The sequence below is a fragment of the Salvia miltiorrhiza genome, chromosome 8, assembly GCF_028751815.1.
Source record: "Salvia miltiorrhiza cultivar Shanhuang (shh) chromosome 8, IMPLAD_Smil_shh, whole genome shotgun sequence".
Taxonomy (NCBI): Eukaryota; Viridiplantae; Streptophyta; class Magnoliopsida; order Lamiales; family Lamiaceae; genus Salvia; species Salvia miltiorrhiza.
Window position 1 is genome coordinate 56,340,906 of NC_080394.1, and position 26,657 is coordinate 56,367,562.

The 26,657-nt window shown below is 38.3% G+C and overlaps 4 protein-coding genes, 2 long non-coding RNA genes and 1 pseudogene across 6 annotated transcripts; 3 read left to right on the forward strand and 4 right to left on the reverse strand.

Annotated features, from left to right (window-relative positions):
- The first annotated feature begins 6,652 nt into the window (after positions 1-6,652).
- On the forward strand, positions 6,653-8,183 carry LOC130999362 (stearoyl-[acyl-carrier-protein] 9-desaturase, chloroplastic-like). The gene is made up of 2 exons (XM_057924891.1): positions 6,653-7,185; positions 7,408-8,183. Exons 1-2 carry the CDS (start codon positions 6,748-6,750, stop codon positions 7,966-7,968), a joined length of 999 nt encoding a protein of 332 aa, XP_057780874.1. The 5' UTR covers positions 6,653-6,747; the 3' UTR covers positions 7,969-8,183.
- A 238-nt stretch (positions 8,184-8,421) lies between these two features.
- On the reverse strand, positions 8,422-9,077 carry LOC130998779 (putative pentatricopeptide repeat-containing protein At1g12700, mitochondrial). Its single transcript, XM_057924186.1, has 2 exons — positions 8,601-9,077; positions 8,422-8,430 (listed from the first exon to the last, which is right to left on the reverse strand). The coding sequence occupies exons 1-2, from the start codon at positions 9,075-9,077 to the stop codon at positions 8,422-8,424; spliced, it is 486 nt and encodes a 161-aa protein (XP_057780169.1).
- A 3,397-nt stretch (positions 9,078-12,474) lies between these two features.
- LOC130999337 (pentatricopeptide repeat-containing protein At1g12775, mitochondrial-like) lies at positions 12,475-14,535 on the reverse strand. The gene has a single exon (XM_057924855.1). It carries the CDS (start codon positions 14,434-14,436, stop codon positions 12,655-12,657), a length of 1,782 nt encoding a protein of 593 aa, XP_057780838.1. The 5' UTR covers positions 14,437-14,535; the 3' UTR covers positions 12,475-12,654.
- Positions 14,536-17,891: 3,356 nt separating this feature from the next.
- LOC130999405 (uncharacterized) lies at positions 17,892-18,942 on the reverse strand. Its single transcript, XR_009093502.1, has 2 exons — positions 18,832-18,942; positions 17,892-18,598 (listed from the first exon to the last, which is right to left on the reverse strand). It is a non-coding gene; the product is annotated as an uncharacterized LOC130999405 (long non-coding RNA).
- On the forward strand, positions 18,035-20,458 carry LOC130999323 (COBRA-like protein 7). Its single transcript, XM_057924839.1, has 2 exons — positions 18,035-18,611; positions 18,862-20,458. Exons 1-2 carry the CDS (start codon positions 18,035-18,037, stop codon positions 20,277-20,279), a joined length of 1,995 nt encoding a protein of 664 aa, XP_057780822.1. The 3' UTR covers positions 20,280-20,458.
- Positions 20,459-20,663: 205 nt separating this feature from the next.
- On the reverse strand, positions 20,664-22,729 carry LOC130999354 (pentatricopeptide repeat-containing protein At1g12300, mitochondrial-like; annotated as a pseudogene).
- Positions 22,730-23,727: 998 nt separating this feature from the next.
- LOC130999400 (uncharacterized) lies at positions 23,728-26,169 on the forward strand. The gene is made up of 2 exons (XR_009093498.1): positions 23,728-23,956; positions 25,246-26,169. It is a non-coding gene; the product is annotated as an uncharacterized LOC130999400 (long non-coding RNA).
- Positions 26,170-26,657: the final 488 nt, after the last annotated feature.

Here is a 26,657-nt window from a genome sequence, read left to right on the forward strand (position 1 = left end):
TATGGAAAATATCTAATGTCTAGAATATCATACTTGTCCTAGGTATTATTTAGAATACTCTAGATTAATCTAGCAAGTGGTGAATTCTCTAGTTTATACATAGCTTATTCTCACTTAGAATATTCTAGATAAATGCATCACACTTCAATACTCCTCATTGATGCATTTATCGGTTACTCCAAGCATTCTTCGCAGAAATTGGAATCTGTCCCTTGGTAGTGCTTTGGTGAAGATGTCCGCCAACTGTTCTTCTGTTGGAGAATACTTCATCTCGATAAGTTTCTTTGCTTCAACATCTCTCAAGAAGTGATACTTGATGTCGATGTGCTTGGTGCGATTGTGCTGAATTGGATTCTTAGCCATTGCTATCGCTGACTTGTTATCGCAGTAGATCTCTGTTGATGAGTCTTGCGGTTCGCCCATATTCGCTAGTATTCTTCTAAGCCATATAGCTTGACATGTTGCTTCGGCTGCTGCAACATACTCAGCTTCTGCTGTTGATAGTGCAACTGAGTCTTGCTTCTTTGATCCCCAAGAAAAAATTCCTGAGCCAAGCTTGAAAGCATAGCCTGAGGTGCTTTTCATGTCATCTTGAGATCCAGCCCAATCACTATCGCTATATCCACTGATCTGTGAGTCAGACTTTGGTTTGTACCAGATACCATGGTTGAGCGTACCTTGCAGGTATCTGAGAAGTCTCTTTGCTGCTCCATAGTGGGTCTCCTTCGGACTCTCCATGAATCTGGATAGAAGGCTTGTTGTTACTTGATGTCAGGCCTCGTTGCCGTCAAATATAGTAGACTCCCAATCAAACTTCGATAGTTGGTAGAATCTATCGGTTTTGACCCATCTTCTTTCTTCAGCTTCTCGTTTGGAATGAGAGGTGTAACCACTGGCTTGCAGTTTTGCATCTTGAACTTCTTGAGCATATCTTTAATATACTTCTTTTGTGATAGGAAGATACCTTCTTCCTCTTGACGTATCTCCATTCCGAGAAAATAGTGCATTAATCCCAAGTCTGTCATCTCAAAGGTGCTCATCATGTCTCTCTTGAAATCCTCAATCAATTTTATGTTAGTCCATGTGACGTTTAAGTCGTCAACATAAAGAGAGACAATCAAGATGTCTGTACCTTGAGTTTTGATGTATAGATCTGCTTCGCTCTTGCTCCTCATGAACCCTTGGTCGGTGAAATATCCGTCTATTTTGTTGTACCAGGCTCGTGGCGCTTGTTTGAGCCCATAGAGTGCTTTCTTGAGGCGAAGAACTTTGCCTTCTTGCTTTGTGAATTCTTCCGGCTGCTCCACATATATCTTGTCTATTAGATCTCCATTGAGAAAGGCCGACTTAACATCAAGCTGATAGATTTTCCATTTTTTCTGAGCCGCTAGAGCTATTGATAAACATGCATTTTTACCTCTTGGTGTGTCATTTTTGATGCTTAGTTGTGAGGATTTTGTGTGTTTGATGATTTATTTGAGCTTATATTGGTTTTTGGTCAAGAACTTGTCACTTGCTTGTGTTTGAACGTATTTTTCAGAAATAAAGAAGAAGAATTTGGAAGATTTGGCTGAAATAGAAGTTGTAGTTCGTCTCGATAGGAGTTCGTGAGCGCAAACGGTTCGTAAATCGGAGTTCGGACGAGGGAGAACGAGCCAAAACAAAATCACTGCGCAAGGCCGCGCGAGGTCGCGCGGTCCAGGCGCGCGGCCGCGCGACGAAGACAGACCTGCTGGACAGTGCGCGCGGGCGCGCGACCCGGCCGCGCGAGACGCCGTTTTTCCGCCCAAAATTTATTTTTTTAGTGATTTTGGGTATTTTTGAGAGCTACAAGACCTAGGGCATATAAATACTCCCCAAGAACTTATTCTCTGAAGCTTTTATCACTTTATATCATATTTTACTTTTCCTGAGAGCTGAGAGAGACGGAGAACGGAGACAGAGCAAGATTGAAGATTCTCGATTTCACTACGGTTTTATTGTTGAAAGTTTTTATGCTTTATTGAGATATTGATTCTAGTTCATATGTCTATGTGTGGCTAGAATCCCTTTTTTTCCCAGGGTTTAGGGAGTAAACATGGTTTGAATTTCTGACTGTTTGATTCAATTAATTGGATTGTTATTCCTTTCTATGTTCTTGTTTTAATTGTTTGCTTTATTGATTGGCCACCAATTTAGCATAATCATAGGTTTTAATTTGATATCGGGAGATGATAATTATTACCCGAACTAAGAACATAGAACACATTTATTTTAATTCTAAAGGGAATTGATAACTGTGATGGCGTTAATCCTAGGAACTTTTAGGAGTTACATGTTAGAAGTGTGATCCAGGGATGGTAGCCTTGTATGTAATCAACGGTTTGTATGCCACGGGAGTGGGTATGGACTAGTTTAGAGATTGCCTTAGGAATCGTCTTATTAATTGAATTGAACATGTTAGTTAGGAGAATCTGTTGAAACCTTTACCTTGGGAATTCTTCTCTTATTTGTTTCTCTGTTTCACAGCTTGATTTATTTTGTTTCCTGTTCTTTATTTATTTATTTAGTTTTAAAACCAAAACTCTTAATTTCGTTTGTCCAGATAGAGTAAAATAATTTAGGATAGGAATTGGTAAATTCAGTCTCTGTGGAATACGACATTGCTTGCTACTGTACACAATTGCACCCGTACACTTGCGGCGTGTTAAATAAATTAGCGAACAGCTATGAGTGCTCGAATTGTGTCCATCCGAGCCACTGGAGCAAACGTTTCTGTGTAGTCGACTCCTGGTACTTGAGCATATCTTTTTGCCACAAGTCTTGCCTTATGCTTCTGGATCGAACCATCAGGATTCAGCTTTGTCTTGAACACACATTTGACTCCAATGACTTCCTTGTCACTTGGAAGATCCACCAACTCCCAAGTATCATTCTTTTCTATCATTTTTATCTCCTCCTCCATTACTTTAATCCAAACTTTCTCTTTGGATGCTTTTGCATAGTTATTTGGCTCCAAAGAATAAAAGTTGCATGTTTCATATATATCAGTGGATTCATATAAATCTGCTAGAGTTCTTACCCGAAAAGGTGGAGATTCTGGTGAGGAGTCTGAGTCGGATCCACTTGAGCTATTGGCTTCTGAAGAGGACCTTGGTGGGCTTTGTTGATCTTGTTCTCCATGTTCCGTGACTTCTTTTAGGAGTGTAGTTGTTGTCCGCCTTACAACACTTTCTGTCTCCCAATTCCAAGAGGCTTGTTCGTCAAATTCTACGTCTCGACTTGTCACCAGCTTCTTGGTCTCAAGACTGTAGATTCTATAACCCTTGGATTTAGAGCTATAGCCGAGGAAGATTCCTTTCTCCGTCTTGTCCTCCAGTTTGTGTCTTTTTACTGAGGGAATGTGGATGTAGCAGATACTTCCAAAGACCCTAAAATGTTTGGCTAAAGGCTTTTGTCCTGACCAAGCTTCGATCGGCGTCTTGTTTAGCACGGTCTTTGTTGGACATCGGTTGAGCAGGTAGACCGATGTATATACACTGCCTTCGCCCAAAACTTCTTTGGCAATCCTTTCTCCGCCAGCATGGATCTCGCCATCTCCATGACTGTTCGATTCTTTCTTTCTGACAAGCAGTTTTGTTGTGGAGTGTAGGCCACCATTAGTTGATGCTCCACACCTTCATCTTCACAGAACTTGTCGAACTCTTTCGAGTTGTATTCGGTACCTCGATCGCTTCTTAGCTTCTTTATTTTGCAACCACTTTGTTTCTTCAAAGTTCTTAAATCTCTTGAAGATTCTAAAGACTTCTGATTTTTCTTGGAGGAAATATACCAAGTCATTCTAGAGTAGTCATCAATAAAGAGTATGAAGTACATGTTTTGGTTTACTGAAGGTATGCGCATTGGACCGCAAACGTCGATGTGGACAAGCTCTAGTATCTCCTTGGCTCGCCATGTTTGCTCCGTTGGAAATGGTTGTCTATGTTGCTTTCCGATCATGCATCCTTCGCGTACACCTTCTCTTTCATTTAGAAGAGGCATATCTCTCATCATATTTTTATGATGAAGTAGCCTCTAGGCATTTAGGTTGAAATGCCCAAATCTCCGGTGCCATAGACTTATATCGTCGAGTTGAGCCACCATTGCCTTTTGTGGATATTGCCACTGAATGGGAAAGTTTATATTTTTTCCCATTTTTACTACTGCAATATCTTGGTTATTTCTCTTGTCGTAAATTCGACAAAAATCTTTCTCAAAGTGGAGGGCATATCCACTTTCCATCATTTGACCAACACTTAATAGACTTTGTGCAAGACGAGGTACTAGGAGAACATTTCTAATAAATCGCGTACCTTTATTAGTTTCTATGGCAATTGTACCTCTCCCTTTCGTCTCCACCAGTTCTCCATTGCCCATCTTCACCTTTGTCTTGATTGAAGTATCTAACTCACGGAAGATGGTCTCGTTGGATGTCATGTGGTTGCTGCATCCACTATCGATGTACCATTCTTCTTCTCGTGCTTCCGTTGCCGAGTGACATGCATAGAACATATACTCCTTCTCATTTAGATTTTCTGAATAGTTGGCTTGATGATTTCTTCTATCTCTGCAGTCTTTTTCCACGTGCCCGAACCTTTTGCAGTTTTTGCACTGTGGCTTTCCTCGATGATAGCAGTCTTTTTCCAAGTGATTTGTCTTCTTGCAAATTCCACATGGTGGAAAATTTGCCTTGCTCTCCTTGTTGTTGGAGCTTCCTTCCTTGTGATTGCTTTTAAAATTTCCGCCGCTCCTTGACTTAATACCTCTAACGTTGAGTTTGGACTGAAAGGCACACTCAAGTGGACTTTCATGTCGCCTACTCAATCGTTGCTCGTGTGCTTCCAAGGAACCCATCAGCTCCGCGACTGGCATTTTTGATTCTTCAATCGCCGCCACTACTGGATCATACTTCTCGGTAAGGCTGATTAAGACCTTCTGTATGATCCTTTCATCGGAGACGTTATCTCCGTATGACCGCATTTGATTGATTATTTCCATTATTCTTGAGAAATAATCTTTTGTGGCTTCTGAATCTTTCATTTTAAGATTCTCTAGTTCTCGCCTTAAACTTTGTAGTTTAATGGTTCGAACTTTAACATTTCCTTGGAACTCCTCCTTAAGGATATCTCAAGCTTCTTTTGCAGTAGTGGCTCGAATAATTCTTGCCATGATAGAATCACTAACAGACTGTTTGAAAAGATAAATAGCTTTAGCATTTTGTTGCTTTAATTTCTTACGTACCTCGGATGAGGATGTCTTGTTGATATCTTATCCCAGCATGGTGATTCCTTCTTCAATGACATCCCAAAGATCATGGGATTCAAGGCAAGTCTTTATACGAACACTCCAATAGTCATAGTTTTCTCTATTGAATATTGGAGTCGTGATGAAGAGGCTTGACGACGCCATAACGCCCGCTTATGATCGAACAAGCTCTGATACCACTTGTTAGAAAATGGAGGTGATTATATAGTGGTTTGAGTGTGGTGAGTGATTGTAGTGAAGTGGTGTACAGAATATTGTGAGTGTAGTGTGTGTAGAAGATAGAGATAATGATTTTAGAATGGAGCTCTTGTCTCCAAAGAACTTAGATAATAGTAGATAGAGTGATGTTTTCAGATTGTTGAGATTTTTATTTAGATAGTTATAAATGGCTCACAAGAGCTCTATTTATAGGTGTGGGAAGATCTTTCTTGATCCCACTACATTAACTTGTATCTAGAGTTCTCTACTAGCATCCACTTAAGGAATTCTCTAGATACTATATGGAAAATATCTAATTTCTAGAATATCATACTTGTCCTAGGTATTATTTAGAATACTCTAGATTAATCTAGCTAGTGGTGAATTCTCTAGATTATATATAGCTTATTCTCACTTATCATATTCTAGATAAATGCATCATACTTCAATAGATTCACTTGAGACATATTGGAAAAATGTCTTGGGGGTTGTATTCAACAAAATATTTACCTTATTCATAATGTATGAGTAGTTATTCAGCAAATTAATATCGTTATTCGGAAAAATAATTTTTGTTTGGTATGTTTTGAACAATATTCTTTTTTTTAGAGTAGGTTTTGAACAATATTCTAATACAATATAATTATTGTTTATCGTACATAGAAAGTTATTCAGCAAATTAATATCCTTATTCGCAAAATATAATTCTCAGCAAATTAATATCCTTATTCGCAAAATATAATTCTTATTTAGTATGTTTGAACAATATTCAAATACAATATAATTATTGTTTATCGTACAGAGAAAGTTATTCAGCAAATTAATATCCTTATTTGGAAAAAAAATATACTAATTCTTATTTGGTACATTTTGAACAATATTCAAATACAATATAATTAATGTTTATCGTACAAAGAATGTTAATATATAAAAGATGAGTTTTTTTTTCCTTTCTTTTTCTCTCTCTTCTTCCACCAAAATTTTCACTATTTTTTTAACCTTTTTATATTATAATTATTATTTAAACGTCACCAAATTTGATCATGAAAAAATAATCAATATGTATCTCAAATTCAATATTTGCTGCTGGTATTCTTGGAAATGTTTACGACTTGAATTGAAGTTTAAATCTTGACAAATTGTGCAAATCATGACACTTCAAGTGAACTTCCCTTACAATGTGTTTAAATTTTTTACAGGGAAGCTGAGACTGCGAAGAAGCCTTTTAGCGCACCTCGTGAGGTTCACGTTCAAGTCACGCACTCGATGCCCCCTCAAAAGATGGAGATCTTCAAATCTATAGAAGGCTGGGCCGAGGACAATCTACTGGTTCACCTTAAACCAGTTGAGAAGTGTTGGCAGCCTCAGGATTTCTTGCCAGATCCCGCCTCGGATGGATTCCATGACCAGGTCAGGGAATTGAGAGACAGAGCTAAGGAGATTCCCGACGATTATTTTGTTGTTCTGGTTGGAGATATGATCACCGAGGAAGCCCTCCCGACGTACCAGACAATGCTCAACACCTTGGATGGCGTGAGGGATGAAACGGGGGCGAGCTTAACTCCTTGGGCAGTATGGACGAGGGCGTGGACTGCTGAGGAGAATAGGCACGGAGATCTTCTTAATAAGTATCTTTATCTCTGCGGGAGAGTAGACATGAAGCAAATCGAGAAGACTATCCAATATCTCATCGGGTCGGGAATGGTAACTAACTTCGTTTCTCGTTTGTCTAAATCTATGAATTACTCTTACTTGATTATCTACTTGCTTGTGAGTCGTGTCAATCATTGTAACTTTGTCCCCGAATTTGTGTAAGACTGTCTCACGGGTCAAGATTCAGATTGAAACACTAGATCCGCGAGACAGTCTTACAAAAGATTTTGAGCAACTTGTGTTGACATCTCGTTTCGATATAAACCTTTTCAGGACCCGAGGACAGAAAACAACCCGTACCTCGGATTCATCTACACATCCTTCCAAGAAAGGGCTACGTTCGTGTCCCACAGAAACACAGCCCGACATGCCCGGGAGCATGGGGACATCAAGCTGGCTCAGATATGCGGCACCATCGCCTCGGACGAGAAGCGCCACGAAACTGCGTACACCAAGATAGTGGAGAAGCTGTTCGAGATCGACCCCGATGGGACTGTGCTAGCTTTTGCCGACATGATGAAGAAGAAAATCTCCATGCCCGCCCACTTGATGTACGACGGCCGTGATGACAGCCTCTTCGACCACTTCTCGGCCGTCGCCCAACGCCTTGGCGTCTACACAGCAAGAGACTACGCCGACATCCTAGAACACTTGGTTGCACGATGGAAAGTTGAAAATATAACGGGGCTATCTGCGGATGGGCAGAAGACTCAAGAATACGTCTGTGGATTTCCTCCGAGAATCAGACGTCTGGAGGAGAGGGCTCAAGGGAGGGCCAAGCAGGCGCTGAAGATCCCGTTCAGCTGGATATACGACAGAGAATTGCAACTCTGAACGCGACTTGCTTGGAACGAGCTGCGCTTACAGTTTGTTTTTGTAGTTTTCGTATTGTTGAGAGAATTGTGTTTTAAGAGATGAAGCAGGGTGTAGATACCAGTTTGTTGCTATTTGTTGTGTTGCTAAATCTTCACAAGTATGTTTTTGATGTAGCTTTTTCAAGACTGTAAACTGCAGGATGTTTTGTGAGGCAATTTTGATTTGCAAAATAAGTAGTTTTGTGCTCCAACTGTGGTTAGATGAGTAATATGTTTGGTGAATTTTCTTAAATATGGAAGTATATATTAGTTGTGTTGCTAATCTAGGAAAGAGACACTTCAGCTAGAAGGCTGTCTGCTTCTTGCTCAAAGGGAACAGATACTTACCACCCTTTATTTCTAGGTGAAAATCAAAAGCAGAAGAAAATAAATGAATATCCATTTCAGTAACATATGCATATGAATTGAATTATTAGAATATCTGAGAATATATTTGCACACAACATGAGATATATGAGAATTGAAAAACCACCCATAAATAAACGCAAGAAAATCACAAGAAAAATCTTTAGATGAAAAAAAAAAAAAAAATTGATCAATGAGCATGGAAAGGGTAGAAACATCTGCTGAGAGTCCCTTTTCGTGCATTACTTCCAAGTATGGTATTGCCTTGCTAAGCTCTTTCTTCTTTAGGAAACTTCGCGTCATGATGTTGTATGTCACGCTGGTAGGTGCACAACCATGACTCTGCATCTCTGTAAGCAAACATTGTGCCTCCTCCGTAGAACCTTCATGACAAAGTGCATCAATGATCATTGTATACATTCGAGCATTAGGTAGCACACCTCTAGAAGGCAGTTGGTTGAAAAGATCTCTGGCAACATCAAGTTTCCCATTTTTGCATAATCCATTAATGACAGCCCCATATGTAACTCTATCGAGATCAACTCCTTTCCCTTCAATCGTATGCAGAAAAGAAAGAGCTTCATCAGTCTCCCCATTCCTGCACAGCCCATCCAACAATGTACTATAAGTATATATATCAGGACATACTCGTCGAGCTTCCATATCCTTGAAAAGTTTCCAGCCCTCGGAAAATCTACGTTCACTAAACAATCCATGTATCATGGTTGTGTAAGTACATGTATCATAGGAGATGAAGGAGGGTGTAGATACCAGTTTGTTGCTATTAGTTGTGTTGCTAAATCTTCACAAGTACTCCCTCCGTCCACGAAATAAACTCTCAGTTGGAGCTCAGCACGAAGACTAAGAAAGCTGAAAAATGTGGTGTAAAGGTGGTGTAAAAGACTAAAAGGGTAATGTTTATGTATTGTGATTACTTTTACTAATCTTTAACTAGCAATTTGATAATAACAACAACAACAACAACAACAACAACAATAATAATAATAGTAATAATAATAACAACAACAATAATAACAACAATAATAACAACAACAACAACAACAACAACAACAACAACAACAACAACAACAACAACAACAACAACAACAACAACAACAACAACAACAACAACAACAACAACAACAACAACAACAACAACAACAACAACAACAACAACAACAACAACAACAACAACAATAATAATAATAATAATAATAATAATAATAATAAGAAGAATAAGAATAATAACAATAATAATAATAACAATAACAATAATAATAATAACAATAACAATAATAAGGATAATAATAATAATAATAAGGATAATAATAATAATAATAATAATAATAATAACAATAATAATAAAAACAATAATAACAACAACAACAACAACAACAACAACAACAACAACAACAACAACAACAACAACAACAACAACAACAACAATAATAATAATAATAATAATAAGAATATGGATAATAATAAGAATAATAATAATAATAATAATATGAATAATAATAAGAATAATAAGAATAATAATAATAAGGATAATAATAATAATAATAATAATAATAATAACAACAACAACAATAATAATAATAGTAATAATAATAATAACAATAATAACAATAACAATAATAATAAGAATAATAATAAGAGTGGATTTTTAAAATGGCCACTTTCATATTGTAAAGATAAAAAATGTCCACTAAGATAAAAAAACTTAAAAAATGTCCACTGTTACCAAAATACCCTTCACATTAAAAATTAAAAAAATGTCCACTTTACATCACCCCTTTAAAAAATTCCGCAATTCACAACCCGTGTGAATTCACAACCAATATTTTTTGGTTGTGAATTTACACTAGTTGTGAATTGAGAATTCACAACCAGTCGAATTCACAACCAGAATTTTTTGTTTGTGAATTCACAACTAGTCGAATTCACAGCCAAAATTTAATTCACAATCAGTCGAATTCACAACCAAAATTTAATTCACAACTAGAATTTTTTGGTTGTGAATTCACACCAAACGAATTCACAACCAAAATTTAATTCACAACCATATTTATGTTGGTTGTGAATTCACAATCAGTCGAATTCACAACCTGAATTTAATTCACAACTAGAATTTATTTTGGTTGTGAATTCAAGTAGTTGTGAATTTGAGTTTTTAAAGTTTGAATTCACAATTAAAACTGTAATTTATTTTGATTGTGAATTCGAGTTTTAGTTGTGAATTAATAGATCTGGTTGTGAATTCAAGAATATTAAGTTGTGAATTCATAGATGTGGTCGTGAATTCAAAAACATTAAGCTTCTGTGAATTCATAAATTTGGTTGTGAATTTAAGAACATTAAAAAAATAATTATACAGCTCAATCAACAATCAAAATACAACAAAATATTATTCGAATCAATTCAATCTACAATTAAAATACAACAATTCCTTTGAATCAACAATCTCAACATTCAATCTCGGAATCAACAATCTCAACAGATCTTAGAACGAAAATCATTCACAGACGTATCAGATCTAAACTTTTTTTCAAGGAAGTAAAACAAAAATCCCCAAAATTACTCAGATATGGAATTAGGGTTTTTTTTACTGGGAAAACGCGCCGCCTCTGAGCGCGCTGCACTGCGCCTTTCCTCTCGCCGCCGAGACCACTTCCCGGCGGCCTCTGCCAGACGCCAAACACTGTCCTCAGCAACACCGCCTCCGTTCTGTACCGTGAAAGAGGAGGAGGAGAAGAAGAAGCCGAAGGAGCGCCGCCCCTACCTGACGTCGGAGATGGCGGAGGCGACGAGACCGGGGCAGAGACGACGAGGCCTGGGCGGCGGTGCTTCGCGGCGGGGGGTGAAGCAGAAGATGGCAGAGGCGACAAGGTCGGGGGCGGCGGCGCTTCGCGGCAGGGGGCGAAGCAGGAGATGGTGGAGGCGACGAGGCCGAGGCGGCGACGCTTCGGATTTCAAGCCCCAAGCCGCCTGGAACCCTAGATCTACCACGCCCGGAAGTCTAGAACCCTAGATCTGCAACATCCCCCCACAACCACTGCCGGATTTGAACCAGCAACCTAAGGATTAAGGCGGCGGCGGAGATGAAGGCGGTGGAGATAGACGGCGGCGGCGATGGAGATGAAGATAGTCTGGAACCCTAGATCTACCACTCCACGCCGCAGGCGATGAGGCAGGGGCGGCGGTGGACGACGTAGAGGAGGTCGGCGGCGTGCGGGCCTCATGGAGGAGGAAGGTGGTGGCACGGACGGCGGTGAAGGAGGAGGTGAGGAGCTCCGGGCACATGGGGAAGATGCGGCGGAGGTCGGCGACGGTGATGCGTGGAGAAAGAGAGAGAAGAGAATGAGAGAGGAGAAAGATGCGTGGAGGGAGAGAGAAGAGAATGAGAGAGAGAAAGAGAGAGTACATGTATTTAAGAGAGGGTATTTCTGTCTTTTCAACTACAAAGTGGATAGTTTTTATCATTTTTATCTTAGTGGACATTTTTTATCTTTACAATATGAAAGTGCCAGTTTTATATATTTGCTCTAATAACAACAACAATAGCAATAGCAATAGCAATAGCAATAACAATAACAATAACAATAACAATAACAATAATAAGGATAACAATAACAATAATAATAACAATAATTAGTTTATGGGAGACTAATTACATAAGTAATGGTGGAATAAAGTGGGACCAATAGATAAAAGTGTAGTAAATTTAAAAGCAAGGAAGGGTATAATTGTCCAAAAAGCAGAGTAGGAGTTTATTTCGTGGACAAATATTTAAGGGCAAGTAGGAGTTTATTTCGTGGACAGAGGGAGTATGTTTTTGGCGTAGCTTTTTCAAGCTGAAAACTGCAGGATGTTTTGTGAGGCAATTTTGATTTGCTAAATGAGTAGTTTTTTGCTCAAATTGTGGTTAAAAACTAATCAGGAAAGAGACACTTCAGCTAGAAAGCTGTCTGCCTCTTGTATCAAAAGTAGAAGAAAATAAATGAATATCCATTTCAGTAACATATGCATATGAATTGAATTATTAGAATATCTGAGAATATATTTGCACACAACATGAGATATATGAGAATTGAAAAACCACCCATAAATAAACGCAAGAAAATCACAAGAAAAATCTTTAGATGAAAAAAAAAAAAAAAAAAAAACAGAAGAAATAAAAAGACACGAGATCAGCCCAAAGCCTGAGTTGAAAAAAAAAACTAAAATAAATAAAAAGACAAAAAGTTCAGCCCCAAAGCCTGAGTTGGTTGCATCTCAGAAGACGAGATGACTATGAAGTCTATGATACAAAATCCTTTGGCAAAACATCCTTCATTAATTTGAGAAGAACATCATCTTTAGTTTTTCCTTGCATTTGATCAATGAGCATGGAAAGAGTAGAAACATCTGCTGAGAGTTCCTTTTCGCGCATTACTTCCAAGTATGGTATTGCCTTGCTAAGCTCTTTCTTCTTTAGGAAACTTCGCGTCATGATGTTGTATGTCACGCTGGTAGGTGCACAACCACCGCTCTGCATCTCTGTAAGCAAACACTGTGCCTCCTCCGTAGAATCTTCATGACAAAGTGCACCAATGATCGTATTATATATACGAGCATTAGGTTGCACACCTCTAGAAGGTAGTTGGTTGAAAAGATCTCTGGCAACATCAAATTTCCCATTTTTGCATAATCCATTAATGACAACCGCATATGTGACTCTATCAGGAGCAACTCCTTTCCCTTCAATCGTGTGCAGAAAAGAAAGAGCTTCATCAATCTCCCCATTCCTGCACAGCCCATCCAACAATGTATTATAAGTATATGTATCGGGACATACTCGTCGAGCTTCCATATCCTTGAAAAGCTTCCAGCCCTCGGAAAATCTATCTTTACTAAACAATTCATGTATCATGGTTGTGTAAGTACATGTATCATGCTCCAGACCTTTACAAGGAAATTCCAGAAAATGAAGCCAAGCTTCGTCTATTCTCCCCTTTGTGCAATATCCATTTAATAAGCAGTTGTAGCTAACGATATTAGGCTTAAGTCCCTTGTCAACCATGGAATCAAGTACTTGTCGTGCTTTGTCAATTTCTCCTCTCAAACAATACCCATCAATCAGCGTATTATAAGTGACAACAGTAGGGCATACGTTACGTTGCTTCATAATTTCCAACAAATCCTCAGCCTCTTCCATCTCTCTCTCCTTGCAGTATGCATCAATCAATATATTAAAGGTAACAACATCGAGAGAAATATTAGAATTAGACATTTCATTCACCAGAACCTTAACATCCTCCAGTCTCCCTAGGTCGCACAACCCCTGAATCATTGAGTTGTACGTGACAACATTGGGTGTAATACCCTTTTCGATCATCGCGGATAGGAGCTGGAGAGCATCATCCACCATTCCAGATTTGCGTAGCCCATCGAGTAATGCATTATAAGCCTTGACATCAAGTCTCGACCTGCTTCTTTCTAATCTACGAACTAAATCTCTCGCTGGAAGGACATTTCCTGATTTACAAAGCCCATTTACCATCGCCAAAATCATAACATCATCAGGCTCACATATTCTGAAACGCAAAAGCTTATTGAACAATTTCCCAGCCTCGGCCACCTTATGATTTAAAAACAACCCTTTAATTAGAGTGTTGAATGTCGCAACATTTGGTTCGTAGCCTCTCTTGAAAAATATACTCATTACAGCAAAGCCAGATTTTATATCTTTCGAGAGACAACAACAATTCACAGCAATAGTCATCGTGTAAACATCAACAGGGACACCCATCCTAAGCATTTCATCAAACATATAAAGGGCAAAAGAATACTGCTCAATCTTTACAGTGACACTCAAAAGATTGTTATACATTCGAACAGAAGGCTCCGGCCGCATACTCTTCATTTTTTGAAACAATCCAATAGCATCATTTAATTCTTTAACACAGCTGAAATCGATTCTGGGCTGCTTAGGTTGAAAAGCCTTGGAAGAGAAGAGAGAGAACGGAGGAGAGATAATACCCGATTTATGCGACCATGGATTGAGATCGATTGCAAAAACAGCAGCTCTTCTGCTCGTCATCCTTAATCGGCGGTGAGATTTAATGTGAAGAAAGGGTGAGTGTTGGGCGACGCTTGCGGATTAGTTGTGATTGAATCTGAAAAAAGGGTTGAAATTGCAACGGATGGAGTTTGCGATTCTGGACTTTTTTGGTAAGGGTGAGTTCTTTGGTAGGCTCAGAATTTTGGGCTTGAATAATAATGTTTGGGCTCAAATTATTTGGGCTACAAGAAAAAAAAAATACTAAGATAGTAAACATAATAAACGTTTTCTTACATTTTTTAAAATGTAGTGCATCTATAATTATTTTAGTTTTCTTATTTTAATTATATAAAAAAGTATTTAACTTTGAAATAAAGTAGCCACTTACCAAAATATGTTGGATCACTACACAATTCCATCGTATTTTCTAATGTATACTCTTTTTTTTTTACTTGTATTTTCTAATGTATATTTGAGAACTTTTATTTATACAATGCAGTTTCCTTCTTTTCATTTGTCTTTAAAAAAAGTCCTAAAATAACCTTATTTCTTTCGTAAATAACCCTATTTTGTATGTAAATAAAAAAAATATATAGTTAAATTTGATGGTTTCAATTATGCAATGGCATGCATGAGTGAAATTTGTTGGTAATATTAAGTTAAACAATTCTTTTCATCGCTCTTATTCAAATTTGTATTATAATTTTGTTGTAGATCAGTTTGTAATATTTAATATTGTAGTTATAAGGCATATTATTATTTGTTAATTTTAGAATTGCATGTGTTTTTTATGATAAAAATTTTGTGATATCATAAAGGACTTTTATATATATGTATATATATTTTTTTATAACTTCAAATAAGTGCTTTATATAAAAAAAAGTAGAACAAGTGTCATCTCTTAGACCAATCCAAACAAATTTAACAATAACTTGGTACATAAACATCCTTTGTGGATTTGTACATGATACTTTTAAATAATCTGCTGCAATGATAATGGATTAAATCAAAAAAGTAGAAGCATATGCTAAGAGTCTCTTTTCGCACATTTAGGTTGCGTTTACTTTGATGGATAATTTTCATTGGAAAATGATAGATAAGAAAATGTGAGATAATATTATCCTTTTCTCATTTTTTTATCATGTGTTTACTTTGATGGAAAATGTTGGATAAAATTTTCACACCTCTACCCTTGGATAATATTATCCAACATTTGAGAGAAAAGGGTTGAAAAGGAGCTGCCCGAGAAAATTTTCTATCCTGCTCGGGAAAAATTTTCCATCAAGGTAAACATGTGAAAAGAGTGGAAAAATAGTGAAAATATATTTTTTCTCACATTTTCCATCAAAGTAACGCAGAGAAAATCAGTATAGTAATCTCTCTCTTAGGTTAACTAGTATTTTCTCATGTGCTATGCATGAAAAGAAAATATAGCAATACTATACAATGTAAATAAAATAATACATTTACTTGAGAAAAAAAGACAATAATAATACCTGGAATCTATATCTATAATATATAAAAGATGAGTTTTTTTTCCTTTCTTTTTCTCTCTCTTCTTCCACAAAAATTTTCACTATTTTTTTAACCTTTTTATATTGTAATTACTCCATCCGTCCATGAAAGAACTTCCTAAGGAGGGAGTGGCACGGGGTTTAAGAAAAAATATTGTTGAGTATATTGAGAGTGGATAAAAGGTAGTTGAGTGTATTGGGAGTGGTGAAAAAGTGTTATAATTAATATTGAGAGTTGTGAAAAGTGAAAAGTAAGAGGATTATAAGTGGTAGGGTATAGTCCAAAAATAGGTAGGAAGTTCTTTTGTGGACGTCCCAAAAAGGAAAGTAGGAAGTTCTTTCGTGGATGGAGGAAGTATTATTTAAGCGTCATCAAATTTGATCATGAAAAAATAATCAATATGTATATAAAATTCAATATAGCTTTTTCAAGACTGTAAACTGCAGGATGTTTTGTGAGGCAATTTTGATTTGCAAAATAAGTAGTGTTCTGCTCAAATTGTGGTTTAGATGAGTAATATGTTTGGTAAATTTTCTTTTCATCTTCTTCTTTGCCATTTTTTTACATTAAATATGAAAGTGTATATTAGTTGTGTTGCTAATCTAGGAAAGAGACACTTCAGCTAGAAGGCTGTGTGCTTCTTGCTCAAGAGGACAGATAATTAAGAGAACCACCTTTTATTTCTAGGTGAAAATCAAAAGCAGAAGAAAATAAATGAATATCCATTTCAGTAACATATGCATATGAATTGAATTATTAGAATATCTGAGAATATATTTGCACACAACATGAGATATATGAGAATTGAAAAACCACCCATGAATAAACGCAAGAAAATCACAAGAAAAATCTTTAGATTAAAAAAAAAAAAAAAGGATAAGAAGGCCCTCTTACAGCTAAAAAGGATAATTTCATTACTTAGCCTTAAAGGCATGAAACCCTACAATATTTATATTGCTGAAAGTTAAGAAGGCCCTATCCAACTAAAAATAGACAAAACGATTATTAACAATAAAGCCCAACAACTTGTAGCCCAACAAGTCCAGCTTCTAATGATCATGAAATCGAGAAGGAATTCGTCGTTCACGAACAGGCTTGGTCTTGGCTATTAGCTCCACCTGTTCCACTCTCGCATGTTCGCCCTTCATATCTCTCACGTTCTCAACTGACGTATCATCCCTATCGGCCATGAAAAATCATGGCAGTGAAGATGAGAGCACGAGAAAATTTATGGGTGCAGTGGGTATCGAGACAGAGAAAAATAGAAAGCATCAACATTTACAAACACAAAAACTGTGTGTAAAAAGGCACCAGAATTCTCAAAATCCATATGACATCTGCCATGAAAAATCATCAATTAATATAAACCAATGAAATTAAAAAGAAATGGGACATGACATGACACTAGATTTGCTCGCAACAGACGGATCCAAATATACTCTATCTGATGAACCACACACAAAATTTTTTCACCACTTTTCCAAGCATAATCTCACAACAATTTTTCATAATTCAAAACTTGAACTCGTGTTCTGTCTTTTCTCTCAAATCCATAGCTTCTTCTTCTACTGGTGACTTCCGTTAGATCACGGCTTTATGGAACAATAAAATCGATGGTTTTATTTAGGAGTGTGACGTGTTCGCATCTTACGGTAGGTGTACACATTTCCTCGACGAAGATCACGGCTTTCTTCGGCGGTGGGAAAGAGAGAGGGACTCTGACTTCTAATCTGCAGCCCCAAAAAAGAGAAAAAGGCATATCCTTATTTTGTTTTCAATTCAAGATCACGACAACTCATACAAGACATGAACGTATAACTCATACAAATAAGATAAAAATATGAAAGGAATCTAGATAAATTAAAAGCAATTTCTTATAAGTTGCATGATAAAGAAACAAAAGACCTATTCATATTTTCAGCTCATGCTTAGCTAAAGACTCAATCAAAGATTCAAATCTAGCCGGCACGCCAACTCCATTAAATTATAATTTCGTACTATATATCATTTCAATTTTTACTCGATCAACCAATTTTACAAATCCCAACAAGAATTTTTCAAACGTATTTCCCTATGTTTTATACGTAGTAATATTCATTCTATCTCTCTGTTTAATATCTTCATGATCTTCTTTGATGACCGAAATTTCTCGAGTATGACAATGGCCACTCCTTTCTTCCCTATTTCCACGGCGTTGCTCTCTATCTTGGCGATTTTCCCTCTTTTTTGCTATCTCCCCACCTGCCTTGCTCAGTCCCTCTGCAACGACGGCGTTTTAATCACGTACAACAATAACTCGACCGAGCTAATCCCGCCGTTTCTTAATCCGGTCAACCTGCCCGACCAGCCGTACCGGTTCAGGTCGACGCTGACGGTTCTCAACAACGGGCGGCAGGAGCTGAAGAATTGGCGGGTCTTCGTAGGGTTCGAGCACGGCGAGCTCCTCGTGTCCGCCGCCAACGCCGTGCTCGCCGACGGCGCCTTACTGCCGGCGAACGTCAGCGGCGGCGCTGTTTTCTCCGGAAGCTCGCCCACGGACCTGAAAACTGCGATCGAAACCGCCGGAGATGTTAACCAGATGCGGGCGGTGGTGGAGTTGGTGGGGACGGAGTTCGGTGTGGCGCCGCCAAACGCCTCTTTGCCGGGAAATATTACTCTTGCTAATGACGGCTACCTGTGTCAAAATCTTACCACACAAGGTAATAATCTTTTTGAATTTTGAGAAAAGCGTTTCTTCTTCGGAATTTATGAATTGGTTAATTTAGACAAGTATGATATAAGTTAAATATTTAAGGAATTGAAGCTGGGTTTATGGATGAAATTAGATTAGTGATTTAATTGAATAAATTCTTGTCGTATTATTTCAAATAACGTCGTATAAAAGTGGCATGGTATGAATTGAATTGAAATTCAGTGTACCATATTTGATGTCCCACTTTGTGGATGCAGGTAACATCATGAACACTTGTTGCACACTAGACACGAACACGGAGACGAACATAACAAGGGGCCAAGAATTCTCCCCCCTCCAGACAGGCGACGTGACAATCATGTACGATGTATTGATGACATACGATCCCAACTATTGGGCTCAACTCACAATCTCAAATCACAATCCATTCGGTCGTCTCGACAATTGGGAAGTGAGTTGGGAATGGATGCAAGGCGAATTCATAAACTCAATGCGAGGCGCTTTGCCACAAGTGGTTGACAGCGGCGATTGCATCTTCGGCAGCCAAGGCCAATACTATAAAAACTTGGATTTCTCTAAGGTTTTGAGCTGCGCAAGAAGGCCAACCATCATCGATCTTCCTCTATCTAAGGCAAATGATTCCAACCTAGGATTGATCCCTTTCTGTTGCCGGAATGGGAGCATTCTATCACCAGCCATGGACCCCACCAAGTCCAAGTCCTCGTTCCAAATCGAAGTGTACAAAATGCCCCCGGAGATCAACAAGACCGAGTTCTCCCCTCCGCTCAACTGGCGGATTAACAGCACGGTCGGGCCCGGTTATCAATGCGGCCAGCCCGTCCGTGTTGTGCCATCTCTCTTCCCCGATCCGTCCGGGCTGCCCTCCCAGACGGCCGCTATCGCCACCTGGCAGGTGGTTTGCAACACTACCAAGACCCAGCCCAGGAAGCTGACCTCATGTTGCGTCACTTTCTCGTCTTTTTTCAACGACTCGATAGTCCCCTGCAACACCTGCGCCTGTGGCTGTGGCCAGACACGCACCTGCAGCACCACTGAGCCGGCGCTGCTCCTGCCGGCTCAAGCGCAATTGGTGCCATTTGACAACAGGACAAAATTCATTAAAGAGTTTGCTAAAATAAAAAGGATCAAACTTCCAAATCCCCTGCCCTGTCCAGACAACTGCGGTGTCAGCATCAACTGGCACCTAGTATCGGATTTCGAGAAGGGGTGGACTTCAAGAGTCACCTTGTTCAACTGGGGCGAAACAGATGTAGTAGACTGGTTCGCCTCAGTTGAACTGAGCGGGGCAATGCCCGGATACGAGAAAGTCTACTCCATGGATGGAAAAGTGTTGTCGTATCCCCATAACGACACACTTTTCCTGCAGGGGTTGCCGGGCTTAAACTATCTCATCGCGGAAAGGAACGGGTCAAACCCGAGAAAGGACCCGCCAGTTCCCGGGTCGCAACAAACGGTCATATCTTTCACTAAGAAGCAGACACCGTTAATTAATGTCGCCGGCGGAGATGGATTTCCGACGAAAGTTTACTTCAATGGAGAAGAGTGCTCTCTTCCAACAATACTTCCGAGCAATGGACGTAGAGAAATTGTTGCGTCTGCTGTGTTTACCAGCTTTCTCTCACTACTGTTGGTTTACATTCTTGCGGGGAAATAGATTTGATGGGGAAATGTAAAATTGTTGAGGTTATAGTTTCTACATGCTTCGGATTTGTGTAATTCTTTGTTTATTCTTTCTGTGATTCGATGTAGTTAAGGTTGAATTTTGTGTTTCTTCGGATTTGAATTTCTGCTCAAATTGTGGTTAGGTGAGTAATATGTTTGGAGAATTTTCTTTTCATCTTCTTCTTTGCCATTGTTTTTCATTAAATATGGAAGTGTATATTAGTTGTGTTGCTAATTAGGAAAGAGACACTTCAGCTAGAAGGCTGTGTGCTTCTTGCTCAAAGAGGACAGATAATTAAGAGAACCACCTTTTATTTCTAGGTGAAAATCAAAAGTAGAAGAAAATAAATAAATATCCATTTCTGCAACATACACATATGAATTGAATTATTAGAATATATGAGAATATATTTGCACACAACATGAGATATATGAGAATTGAAAAACCATCCATAAATAAACGCAAGCAAGTACCCTTCCAAAAATCACAAGAAAAATCTTTAGATGAAAAAATAAAACAGAAGAAATAAAAAGACACGAGATCAGACCAAAGCCTGAGTTGAAAAAAAAAAAAACTAGAATAAATAAAAAGACAAAAAGTTCAGCTCCAAAGCCAGAGTTGGTTACATCTCAGAAGACGAGATGACTATAATACAAAATCCTTTGGCAAAACATCCTTCATCAATTTGAGAAGAACATCATCTTTAGTTTTTCCTTGCATTTCATCAATGAGCATGGAAAGAGTAGAAACATCTGCTGAGAGTTCCTTTTCGCGCATTACTTCCAAGTATGGTATTGCCTTGCTAAGCTCTTTCTTCTTTAGGAAACTTCGCGTCATGATGTTGTATGTCACGCTGGTAGGTGCACAACCACCGCTCTGCATCTCTGTAAGCAAACATTGTGCCTCCTCCGTAGAATCTTCATGACAGAGTGCACCAATGATCATTGTATACATTCGAGCATTAGGTAGCACACCTCTAGAAGGCAGTTGGTTGAAAAGATCTCTGGCAACATCAAGTTTCCCATTTTTGCATAATCCATTAATGATAGCCCCATATGTAACTCTATCGAGATCAACTCATTTCCCTTCAATCGTATGCAGAAAAGAAAGAGCTTCACCAGTCTCTCCATTCCTGCACAGCCCATCCAACAATGTACTATAAGTATATATGTTAGGAGTTACTCGTCGAGCTTCCATATCCTTGAAAAGCTCCAGCCCTCGGAAAATCTACGCTTACTAAACAGTCCATGAATCATGGTATTATAAATACATGTATCATTCTCCAGACCTTTCAAAGGAACTTCGAGAAAATGAAGCCAAGCTTCGTCTATTATCCCCTTTCGGCAATATCCATTTAATAAGCAATTGTAGGTAACAATATTAGGCTTAAGTCCCTTGTCAACCATGGAATCAAGTACTTGTCGTGCTTTATCAATTTCTCCTCTCAAACAATACCCCTCCATCATCGCAGTATAAGTGACAACATTAGGGCATACGTTACGTTGCTTCATAATTTCCAACAAATCTTCAGCCTCTTTCATCTTTCTCTCCTTGCAGTATGCATCAATCAATATACTAAAAGTTACGACATTGAGAGAAATATTAGAATTGGACATATCATTCACTAGAACCTTAACATCCTCCAGTCTCCCTAGGTCGCACAACCCCTGAATCATCGAGTTGTACGTGACAACATTGGGTGTAATACCCTTTTCGATCATTGCGGATAGGAGCTGGAGAGCATCATCCACCATTCCAGATTAGCGTAGCCCGTCGAGTAATGCACTATAAGCCTTGACATTAGGTCTCAACCTACTTCTTTCTAATCTACGAACTAAATCTCTCGCTGGAAGGACATTTCCTGATTTACAAAGCCCATCTACCATCGTCCCAATCATAATATCATTAGGCTCACATATTCTGAAACGCAAAAGCATATTGAACAATTTCCCAGCCTCGGCCACCTTATAATTTAAAAACAACCCTTTAATCAGAGTGGTGAAAGTCGCGACATTTGGTTCGTACCCTCTCTTGAAAAATATACCCATTACAGCAAAGCCAGATTTTATATCTTTCAAGAGACAACAACAATTCACAGCAATATTCATCGTGTAAACATTAACAGGGACACCCATCCTAAGCATTTCATCAAACATATAAAGGGCAAAAGAATACTGCTCAATCTTTACAGTGACACTCAAAAGATTGTTGTACATTAGAACAGAAGGCTCCGGCTGCATACTCTTCATTTTTTGAAACAATCCAATAGCATCATTTAATTCTTTAACACAGCTGAAATCGATTCTGGGCTGCTTAGGTTGAAAAGCCTTGGAAGAGAAGTGAGAGAATGGAGGAGAGAGAATACCCGATTTCTGCGACCATCGATTGAGAAATCCTCTTCCATGAATGACATCGATTGCAAAAACAGCTGCCCGTGCATCTATAATTATTTTAGTTTTCTTATTTTAATTATTTTAGTTTTCTTATTTTAGTTTTCTTATTTTAATTATATAAAAAAATATGTAACTTTGAAATAAAGTAGCCACTTACCAAAATATGTTGGATCACTACACAATTCCATCGTATTTTCTAATGTATACTTTTTTTTTTGACTTGTATTTTCTAATGTATACTTAAGAACTTTTAATTATACAATGAAGTTTCCTTCTTTTCATTTGTCTTTAAAAAAACTACCTAAAATAACCTTATTTCTTTCGTAAATAACCCTATTTTGTATGTAAATAAAAAAAATATAGTTAAATTTGATAGTTTCAATTATGCAATGGCGTGTATGAGTGAAATTTGTTGGTAATATTAAGTTAAACAATTCTTTTCATCTCACTTATTCAAATTTGTATTATAATTTTGTTGTAGATCAGTTTGTAATATTTAATATTGTAGTTATAAGGCATATTATTATTTGTTAATTTTAGAATTGCATGTGTTTTTTATTATAAAAATTTTGTGATATCATAATTGTAACACCCCGATTTTTCCTAATAGGATTTCCCGATAGTACTTGAACTTAGAATATTATTTAAGTGAATTCTCGCCCGGATTGTTGATAAAAAAAGGGGTATTTCTTTTAATAAAAGATTTTATCAAATTTTACCAAGAGTGATTAAATGCAAATACGTGACTATATGAACTTATTTCTTATTAACACCAGACGAGTTCAAAGGAAATGGTCTTACATTTTATTTTTTTTATTTACTTCTTAATTTGAATTGGGCCTAAATAGAATTATTATACTAACTTATCTAGTTTGGGTCTTACTTATTTTTGAGTTAAGATTATGTGTATTTTGTAAGCCCATTTTGATCCATATTTTTTTTATTCATGTCAGCCCACATGCCTTATTAAATTTTATAGATTTTTGACTTTTGATTTTGTAGAGAGATTTATGTGTTATGGTTTTTGGCAGCAGCCATTTGTCCTCATTCATCAAAAATTTCAGCCACGTATCACTCCACCATTCACCACATCCTAAGCCAATCCACAATAAACTTGCCAAAACTCAAGATCATTCACAGAAAACTCAAATATCATCAGCTTTCTTTCCTCTCCAAAAAAATTCAATCGAAACACAAGAAACCTCTTTGAACAATATCTACCTCAAATCAACTCAGCCATACACCAAACATCAAACATATCAAAGAACACAGTCTGTAAGTATATATATTTCTCAAGTGTTTTGTCCATTTCATAAGAAAGACTGAATTTTTGCATATGAAAGATTGAATTTTTTTTAAGAAAAGATTAAAAATTTCTCTTCACCATTTCAAATGAAATAGAAGACTAGAATGTGATAGAGGGTTTTGAGATGATTTGGGGAGGGGTGTTGGGCGTCGATTGGTAGCCGGAGAAGGCGAGCGGCTGCTCGGCGTGGCAAGAGGGAGGAGGCCGTCTGCCACGGCGGCGGCGCTGCTGTGCTGTTGTCGGACGAAGCGAGGGCGACGGCGTCGCCGGATCTGGAGGAAATGAGAGGCAGCGGCGCTGCTCTGTGCAGGGACGGCGAAGGCAGCTGCTGCCGCCGGTCGAGAGGGAGACGGGGGAAGAGGAGGCCGCAGCTGCTGCCGTGCTGTTGTCGACACGACGCCGGCGGTGCCAGATCTGGAAGAAAGGAGAGGCAGCGGCGCTGCTCCGTGCAGGGACGGCGGAGGCAGCTGCTGCTGCCGGTCAAGAGGGAGACGAGTGAAGGGGAGGCGGCGGCGGCTGCCGTGCTGCGGTCGATGCGGCGCCGGCGGTGGCTTCCGCTGCCGTCGACGGAGAAGAGGGAGAGATGGAGGAGAAGAGAGAGGGCTGGGAGAAAAGGGAGAGAGAGGAGAAGAGAGAGAAGTCGGAGAAGAGAGAGGGGGAGGGGACGGCTGCCGGCCTCCGTCGGGCGGCGCCGCCGTCAGGCGGCGGCGGCGGCAGCGTGAAAGGAAGAGAGTGAGGGGGGGTGCGTCTGGGTGTGTGTGTGTGCGTGCGTTTGTGCTGTGTGTGTGCGTGTGTGGGTTGTGTGTGTGTGTGTGTGTGATGTTTCTTTAAATAAAGAAGATGAGTTGTGGGCTAGAGTTTTTAGTATTGGGCTATTAAAATTTTGGGCCTATATTTTGTTTTAACATGGACTGATTTAATTAAAGTATTGGACTGCTTTTTATTTTAGATGTTGGGTTGATTTAATTTTTATTAAATCATGCTTTACTTAAAATTATTTAGTTAAGTTCTTAATCAATTGATATATTAATATGACTATTTATTTTATTAAGTGTAATTATTTACCTTGTGTGATTTTGAGATATGATATGAATTTGCATAGTGAATAATGCAATAAAAATATTTTGATAATTTCGATTTTTAAAATTTTCAATTGAGTTTTGAAAATCCGGGCGCAGAATATTAAGATTTATCAGCTTCGTAGAATCGTTAGCTCATGCGATATTTTGAGACCTATTAAGATTAGATTGTCTTGTAGGATCACTTGATAGAAGGTTTTAGCACTGGTTTTACAAGAAGAGAATTGTGCAAATTTTATCTACAGGCTTGTCCTATCAAGGTGGGTTTTATTTTCCAAAGTATGCTTTGAGTTATTGAGCTCTACTTGTATTATGCAAATGCAAATGAATGTCCATGTTAAAATGTTTCTTATATCTCTATTGTTTAAAGTGCTCCTATGTTATCTAACGATCGGGTCCTAGCCGGCGTAGCGATTGGATCACCCTGGTTAGGATTGTGTACACACAAAGGGGTATTGTCGGCTGCTCCCACTTGCCTCAGACTGTCAGACTTGGGTTGCTCCCATTTCTGAAACATGCATGGTAGTGGACCTCTGTGGGCTGCTCCCACATGTTCACATTATAGGTGAAGCACCAATAGAGAGAAGACTGGAAATGGATCCACAAATTTATTTTAAGTATGCATGGAATGCTTTCAAATATTTCTATGTTATACTGTTCATAGCATGGATTATTCTTTTAAATGGATTTTCAAATGTTTTCAAATGGCTAAACCCACTGAGTATATTAGTACTCAGCCCTGCAATTGTTTTCAAAACCTTTTGCAGGTTGAGCGGCAGGTGGTGTCGTGCGAGGCTGAGGGAGGATGTTGCTATAGTTCCATATAATAATTTTCGCTGCCATAATATTCACTTAGGTGGATATCTTTTGAGATTGACTCTTTAAATATTCTTAGCCTAATTATTATGAACTCTTTTGGCAATCGCATTCCTAGCAATTGAACCTCGCATATATGTATGTCTAGTATGAAGTGTTATCTTGTTGTCTCAGACCTCCGAACTTTTGATCCTGGTCGGGGAAAATTTCTATCTTAATTGTTGTATTTATTATCCTTCAATTGCGGCACTCCTTTAATAACAATGTATTACCCGAATCTAAGAACATATCACCCATTTTATTCTAACAAAGTCTAGCGAATCCCATTAAGTAGCCGTTTCTTATTCTCCCGGGAGTCGGGATGCCACAATAATGGACTTTTATATATATGTATATATATTTTTTATAAACATCCTTTGTGGATTAGTACATGATACTAATTATAAATAATCTGCCGCAATGATAATGGATTAAATAAAAAAAAGTAGAAGCATATGCTAAGAGTCTCGTTTCGCGCATTTCTTCTAAGAAAACCACTATAGTAATCTCTCTCTTAGGTTAACTAGTATTTTCTCATGTGCTGTGCACGAAATGAAAATATAGCAATACTATACAATGTAAATAAAATAGGGAAAAGGTGCATATTGACCCTCGAAGTAGTAGCCCCTATAGCGTATAACCCCTCTTACTCACTGTGTGTGCAACTAAACCCCTGAACTCCGAGAAAATGGTGCAAATTCTCCCCTCTGACCTAACGCCGTTAAGTGTCCGTTAA